An 8734-nucleotide genomic window follows, 5' to 3' on the forward strand; every position below is an offset into this window, starting at 1 on the left:
TCATCGCCATCACTTTCACTAGAACTCATATATATAAACAAAGTCTGATTCATGGATATATTTTATTTGTATTTATTAAAATAGTCAATAATTTTAACAGTTTCACGTCTATTCTGACCTAAAAATACAATCCAAAGCAAACTTCAAAACTATTGTGAATTGAAAATATACATATGACTGGCAAAGCCTTGGTTCCTAACCGATTTCATTGATTTTCAAACTCTAGATACTTTTCAATTAAAAACTTATTTACTTAGTCTGATTATTTCCCTTAACTTGATGAGATTATTCCACGAATACTCCACCAAGCACACGCAAGAACCTAAGTATACCGCCTTCCGAAACACCTGCCGCCAGCTCTCTTTCATATGTACGCAGAGGAGGTCTTACTCTTCCTCTGCTACCACCAGCTGCTACCACATCGAATACTTTCAGAGCCGGAGCGTATCCATTCGGACGACATAACTCAGTCAACGAAGCCGCTGTATCTTTATTCGCTGCACTATGTCTATGTCGTCATAAAGTTCATACAGCTCATTGTTCCATAGTCTGAGATACACGCCTCTCAAACACTCCAAGGGGCGCCTCTTCGGATATTGTCATCGTCCATGCTGCGGCGCCATACGCTAGCACGGGCATGATGACAGCCTTATAGAGTGTTAGTTTTGTTCGTTTAGAGAGGACTTTACTACTCAATTGTCTACTTAGTCCAAAGTAGCATTTGTTGGCAAGAGAAATTCTTAGTTGGATTTCAAGGCTGGTATTATTGTCGCTATTAATGCTGGTTCCTAAATAAACGAAGTCTCTTACAACCTCGAAGTCATAACTGTCAATACTGATGTGGGTGCCGATACTCGATTACGCCGACTGACAGGAGGCACTTCATTTTGTCTTCGTTCACCACCAGACCCATTCGCTTTGCTTCTTTATACAGTTTTGAAAGGGCAGAACCAACAGCGCGGTTGTTAAGGCCGATGGTGCCAATACCATCGGAATGGAGGATGGTTCCATATGTAGAAGTGGGGAAAATTACATATGGTTCAAGCAGCTCACAACTTCCGGCATTAGCTCAAGTATTCTCTGGGTAGCTTACGAACACCCATTCGAGAGCGAGCCAACGTGAGAAAGCGAAGCATCCCAGGATAGCTGGTTGTGTGTTGGGTTTTGGGCCCGCCACGTAAAAGTGAGAACTTCCTGTACCGATGACAACCCCTGCAAACGAACTATCACTCAATTACGAACTCGAAAATGGACTCAGCTACCTTTTCTACCACTTTCATTTACACGATCACCTATCGCTTCATGTGACAAATATTTTAGATCATTATATTATTTTTTTCCTTTCACTTTTCTACGTATTTTATTCATCGTCATTCATTCATTCATTCATTTTAGCATCATCACACACAAAAAAGTAAATTTTCATACCGAAATTCATGGTTTTTTTCATATGTGATTATGTTATCGCGAAATTAAATAACAAATATAATAAAGAATGGCAGATGCGCCGAAAATAAATTACTCTAATACGAGTTCTTATGAACATTACGAGTACAAACTTTGCTAGACGTACAAATTAGCGGAATAATATTTTACCTATTTTAAGATTTTATGGCGCACCGCAATAAACAAAATTTTTCGGTGCATAAAAGAATCTTGTTGAGATGACTAAGCATACTTATCATAAGATGGGTTATCAGCCACAAATTTGCATAAGGATGCTTTTTTAAGACTCAAAAAATCTTTCAGCTTATGATGAAATAAAAATGTAGGAAAAATACAGGTGATAGAGAAAAAATAGTTTTAGCTACCGGTAAATAATGTTTAATTATAATACATTAATGTCACATTCGCGAAATCGGAACATTACTACCCTATAAGCATCTTAAGAAGATCATTCTGAAGCGCCAATGTTGGCAGACACTTGAGAAGACTTCATAGAACTTCACCAAAGGTAGTCCAAATTCGTCAAATCACTCAATCTTAGAGACGAATCAATTTCTGGCGATAATCAGTAAGAGCCAATTATGCCCACTCAATCGGCTCACTTTTTGATGTGATTCGTTAGCTGATAAGCCACCTGTTAATTGATGTTATAACTTTTGCTTATAGACTTGGAAGAAACTAAGCCAGAAATAAATTTCATTACTGAATGTGTTCAATTTTTCCGCAAATTGCGCAAAGTACTCTGTACACATTTTTCACTGAATACTTCAGAAATAAATTTACACTAGTTGCTTTTAAGCATTTTTTGATCGTACGCCTTGCCTTATCAAATCTCAATCAATGGAGGTATTCAGAAAAAATAATAATGATAATGAATAAATGAAAAAAGCGGCAGACTAATCACCTACCCTGTCAGAAATCAAAATAGATTAAAATAGATTGAGTCTTCTCGAGGTCCTATGCTGCCGAGAGAAGTAAACAAGGAACAAATAAAATAAAACAAAATAACTAAATTTAACAACCACACAATGAATTAAATACAAATCTGCTAAACGCTGACTCTTTTGCACTATGAAAGCCCAGAGCAGATTTCAATGTCATTTTCTTTACTTTGTGGATGGTACTCACATTTTAGGTATACATTGGCCACATATTGAAATTAAAAATAAATATTTAGAAGTAAATATTTGAAAGAAAATATTAATTCAAATTAAATTACAAAAATTACTTAAGACAATCATACGTCCTTTCTCTGTTTGATTGGCGCGATTGCCTTTTAAGCGATTTTGGCCGAGTTCAACAAAGCGCGCTAGTCCTTCTTCTCTCGTGCTAACTGCCAAACTAACTGGCCAAACTAAGTGTAGTCAATAATCTTTCCAAAGCAAAGGAGGTCTTTCTATTCCTCTCCAAAGAATACTTTTAGAACTAGAACGCTTGTATAATTCCGCCGACATAACCCAGCCAACGAAGCCGCTGGACCTTTACTCGCTGCCGCAAGTCTATGTCGCCGTGAAGCTTCTACAGCTAATGACAATGGAACAAGTCTACGATATTCACCGTTGCCAACGTGTCAAGGTTCAAAGATCTTCCGCAAAATCTTCAGAAGAATCAGGATCTCCAAGGGACGCCTCATCGGACGTGATCATCGTCTAAGCTTCTGCGCCATACGATAACCCGGCCCGGTCCACTCTCTTAAGTTGTATTGGTCTCTGATATGTTGTGACAGATCCATATAATCCGCGTTTCGTTTAAGGTAACTAAACTGCTATAAATTTGCCTCGCATTGAGATTAAGTAAAACGAAACTCTACTTTGACGTTATCCAAACATGGCACGCGCATATGATTACTTTTTCATAACCGAATATCTCCACGCACCTGAAATCACTGAATTCTCACACGCACACATATAAATAAGTATGTAAATGAAAGGCAAATATAAAACCATTAGATTTACTCTCATATCAAAGTATATACTTTGTTGTAGTCGTAACAGAATGGCGCATGCAATTGGCGGCTATAGGCCTAGTTTTTACTCAAATTTGTATATTCATATCCATTCAATTCATGTGATAATTTGAGTTAGGGGATAAATCATCTTAAACTAGTTTGGTTTTAGTAAATATCCTATAATATTTAAAAATAATAAATGAAATCAGTGAAAAAATTATACAGAATTAAATCGAAAAATAACAAAAATTAAACTGTAAATAATAAAAATAAAAAAATATAAATATGAAATAAAGTCAGATGTATTAAATTGAATTAGTAAAAAATTACAACAAAAAAATAAATAAATAGAAAAATAATAAAAATAAAATAATATATGTAAAAATAAATAACATAAAAAGATATGAAATTAAATCAGCAAAAAATGTATAAAAAATTAAGTGAAGAAAAAAGCATATAAAATATAATTACATTAATTAAAATATTTAAAATTAAAGAAAATGTTAAAAATGATAAAAAGTGTTATTCAAAAATAATAAACGAAATATATAAAATATGAAAAAATATAAAAAAATTAATTAAATAAAAAAATGTGAAATCGAAAAATAATAAAAAATAGAGTATGGAATTTGTAAAAAACTAAAAATAAATGAAATTGAAGATAACAGGAATAAAAGCACGAAATTGAATTAGTACGAAATTGTACAAAACTAAGTAAGAAACTAGTAAAAAGAAATTTGATAAAAAACATTAAATGAAATTACTAAAACACTACTGAAAATTAAATAAAAAATTCTGAGAACAAAAAAATAAAAAGTATGTGCATACATATTACATTAAATAAAATATGTGAAATGTATCAACTACAATTATTAAAACTTTATAAAAATAAATTATAAAACAATTACCAAAATAATAAAAACAAAACAAAGTTAAATAAAAAAATTTAAATAAGAAGTAATAAAACGAAAGAAAATTCTAATAAAAAAAATCTAAATAAAAAATAATAAAAACAAAAAAAAATATGATAAAGCAAACTTAAGTGAGTTGGGAAAGAATTATACAAAATTACACTGAAAAATGGGAATTACAAGTAAATGATAGCTGCCAATTTTTCAATGAGCTAGAAGAAAGGGAGACTCTTGAACGCCTTCTATGTTCTTGCCCTGCATTAGCTAGAACCCGAATGAAATGTTTAGGAGCTCTACAATATGAGAGGTTAGAATGTCTCTCGGGGTTAAAGCTTCAGAGCTTACTTAGATTCGCAAAAGACGCAGGCTTATTAAAAGAAGCCTCCTACAAGGCAACGTAAGGGTCAAGCTCCAGCTGGTACAACTAAGGACCAATAGGTCTACGTGATGGCTTTCAGCCAACCAGATCAGCCTTAACTAAAAAATAAAAAAAAAATAAAGAATAACCCCAAAATGGAATTATTAGAGGAAGATTAGAAATTAAATTACAAAATTCAAAATATATACAAATTAAGTAAAATAAATTTCATGAAAAAAGACTAATAAAAATATAAAAAATCGGAAACTGCTTAAAATACAAAATATAAAAAAAACATATAAAATTAAAAAATTAAAATATAATATAATAATATTATTGGAAATAAACAAAAGGAACCACACCTACTCCAAGTAAAAAAAATTGTAAAAAAATATACTGGCAAATGAAAAAAATAGAAAAATATGAAATATAAATAACGCCTCCGCCTGCCAAAACGCGGCAGGGACCTCCTAATTTTCCTTTTATATTTCATTACCCAAATAGAATCAGAACCAAACACTTCAGTTTAGTATTCAAAATGCCACGTACAAGCACATAGTCAAGGTACCCGCTTTGCCACAACCTCACATACACGTAACTAATTTAAATTGAGGTAAGTATTTGTTGTTGTGGCGGTCCGTATGTATCTACTAAATTTATCAAATACAATTATTTAATATAAAACTACTCGCACATTTGTTATTCGCAAAATCGCATAAAAGCCAAATTTCTCTGAGCATTTAACAGTAGTTGTCTCTAAGCTATTGTCGTGAAGATATGAGCTTTAATATTATACATAAAATGAGGCACTTCAAATTTGTTATATTAGCGTTGGCGATTTTCGCATTAGCAATTGACTCTTTGGAATGCGCGAAAATACTTGCGGTTTTCCCCTTTATGGGCCCTTCCGAGTATATGGGCGTGCAACCGTTTTTGAAGGCTTTGGCGGCGCGCGGCCATGAAATCACTGCAGTATCAGCATTTCCACAAAAGACGCCTGTTAAAAATTTTCGCGATGTAACATTAAAAGTTGAACACAGCAATCATGACGGTTAGTGAGTTTTAATTAATGACTTTATGTAAATATTTTTTGAAAAGTGCTTTATCTTCTGCAACTTTAGAGTTTGTCACCAGTGCAATTGATGAGATGTCTGGGAGCAAATTGACTGAACTGAGCTCTTTGAACGAATACGTAGTGGCAGGGGCTTTGGCTGCATTGGAAAGTGAAGATTTCCAGCATCTACTGCGCTCCAATCAACATTTCGATCTCATCATTATAGAAGTACTTTTTGTAGATTCACTCTATGCTTTGGGTCATCACTTTAAGGCGCCCATGATTGGTGTTGCCACATTTGGCACAGACGTTGTAATCGATGAATTGGTGGACAATATTTCACCGGTAGCGTATGTACCAGCGCCTAGTGGAAAAAATTTAGATCGTATGAATTTCTGGCAACGATTGGATAATTTATATAGTTTTACAATGGAGCTGATGTACAATCATTTAGTTACGATTCCCCAGCAACAACAATTATATGAAAAATATTTTCCAAATGCCACATTGGATCTAAGAGAAGCACGCAGAGATTTCTCACTTTTGCTGTTGAATCAACACTACTCCTACGGTTGCCCACGTCCTTTTGTGCCGAACGCTATCGAAGTGGCTGGTATGCATATCAATAATGAGCGGAATAAACTACCAGCTGACATGGAAACTTTCATCAAAGCCTCTCCGAAGGGCGCAATTTACTTTTCGCTCGGCTCAAATGTGAAGAGCGCATTTTTGCCCAAACAAAAATTGGCTGCCCTTATGAATGCATTTGCCAAACTGCCTGTGAATGTGTTGTGGAAATTTGAGAAAACCGACTTACCTGGCAAGCCAAAGAATGTCTACATCAGTAAATGGTTTCCACAATCGGATATACTCGCACATCCCAATGTAAAACTCTTTGTCACACACGGTGGCATGCATAGTCTGATAGAGGTGGTGCACCATGGCAAGCCCTTTGTGGGAATGCCCGTCTTCTATGATCAGCACTTGAATATTGCACGTGCTGAAGCAAAAGGTTTGGGTGTGAAACTTAACTTCAGGGATTTCACTAGCGAGGAGTTACGCAATGCCATTCTTGAGGTGTTGAACAATCCAAAATATGCCGAGAAGGCAAAAGAGATCTCAGCTAGTTTTCACGATCGGCCAATGACACCGCTCGATACGGCGATATACTGGACAGAATATGTGTTGCGTCATAAAGGAGCGCCGCAAATGCGTGTGGCAGCGCGTCATTTGAACTTCTTCCAAAGACACAGTCTGGACACGATGGCTGTGTTGTTCGGCGTTCCACTGCTTGCAGTGATTTTAATTGCTTTGGGGATTCTTAAAGTGCTAAGTGCGATATTGAATAATAATAGTGGCGCGGTGGGCAAGAAGCCGAAGAAAGAATAGTTCAATTTGTGAACGGGAGTTTGGAATTTTTCGGAAAATTTTAAATTAAATAACTGGAAGAGACGTTGTGTTTATAAGTATCAAATACTTTTAAGTTGAAGTAGAATTAAGATGTGTATAAGAAAGTCGTACAAAATCAAACAGAAAAGATCAAATTAAAGATATTTTGTGTATCAGAAAACTGTCCGTTTATTTCAAAAGTATTTCTACGCTATTCCAACCAGTCGTTGTTCAAACGGCAACAAAGTAGCGTGAGCGGTGGATGCGTAGATTTAATTTTTTTGTATATCATCATCAGTTTTGTCGTAAACAAACCGCCGTCACTTATGACGTCAGCAAACCAGCTCTCTCCTTCAAAATCACTGAGAGCCTGATGTTAGCCACACCATCTAAATTCTCTTCAATATGCGTGTAACAACTAACTCCTTCTTCACAAATTTTATACCAGCTGGAGCACAACAGATCTGCAAGTCTTTAAGGCATGCGTAACCTACCTTAACAAAAAGAAAGAAGGTTCACGTGCATACATACACCATAAGGTAAATTTGAACTTTTGAACTTTTTACTAAAATTAGCAGCGAAAACATCAAAAGTACTGATAAAGAAAAACTAAATAAATATGTGAAACTAAATGTCTAGGCCATATTTCAATAGCAGATAAGATGTAATTACTTACCAGTGCTGGTAGCTTTGTTGGTGTAATTAGAACTAAAATAAGGAACAAATAGAATACAATGTTGTTAGTGTTTATTATTATTGTGATATGCGATTATGTGCATACAGATAATATTTGTTTTCATACACGCGAGTAAAACAATTTGCAGCTATAGAAAGCGAGTGCCTGTGTATGGATGTATGTATGTATTATAAAGCAGCCAATAAATTTTTAAAAAGTAAGTAATTGGTAGTAGAGGAAATAGTAGAGGCACTTAACTTTCATTGGGTATTCTTATTATTATTTCGTGCTGATAATGGAACTATTAATACATTTAATTAATAATAATAATTTTACGAGCTCCGACTCAACTGATATTTTTTTGAAAATTTGAAATGCAAGAATAGTCTAAAGTGGTATAAGTTGTTAATAGGACAAGGAGAGAAATCCAAATGCATGTCCTTCTATTTTAATCCCACCAACATTTTTTTACCCCTTCTGTGACAACAGTGGAAAACTAAAAGTGTAAGATCAATGAGCACAGAACAAAAGGGTGAAAAATAGGAGTACCATATTAAGGGTCCGCCATATAACTTTACGAAATTAAAAATGCTATAAAAAAGAAACTACTCAATATTTTTCCAAACTGTTTTTTTTATTTTGAAGTACAATCCTTCCGGTTAATGACGGAACACAACTTCATTCATATGGCTGCATCATTCATATATCCGCACCAAACAGTGACTCGTTGTGAATGCATCGGTTTTTCTTCGAGTGCGTGCGGGTTTTCTGAGCCCCAAATGCGGCAATTTTGCTTGTTAACATACCCGCCGAGATGGAAATGAGCTTCATCCGAAACATTCTGCAACATTACCATGATTTTCAAAGTAATGTCGCAATATTTCCCAGCGTTCTTTGAGCGTATACACAACCATTTTCGTTCAGCGGAAGAATAACACTAATTTTCTGTCAA

General features: G+C 34.7%; 1 protein-coding gene across 1 annotated transcript; it reads left to right on the forward strand.

Annotated features, from left to right (window-relative positions):
• Nucleotides 1-5424: 5424 nt before the first annotated feature.
• LOC129235966 (UDP-glycosyltransferase UGT5-like) lies at nucleotides 5425-7287 on the forward strand. The gene is made up of 2 exons (XM_054870068.1): nucleotides 5425-5714; nucleotides 5785-7287. Exons 1-2 carry the CDS (start codon nucleotides 5441-5443, stop codon nucleotides 7104-7106), a joined length of 1596 nt encoding a protein of 531 aa, XP_054726043.1. The 5' UTR covers nucleotides 5425-5440; the 3' UTR covers nucleotides 7107-7287.
• The last annotated feature ends 1447 nt before the right edge of the window (nucleotides 7288-8734 follow it).

The sequence above is a fragment of the Anastrepha obliqua genome, chromosome 1 (genome assembly GCF_027943255.1).
Source record: "Anastrepha obliqua isolate idAnaObli1 chromosome 1, idAnaObli1_1.0, whole genome shotgun sequence".
Taxonomy (NCBI): domain Eukaryota; kingdom Metazoa; phylum Arthropoda; class Insecta; order Diptera; family Tephritidae; genus Anastrepha; species Anastrepha obliqua.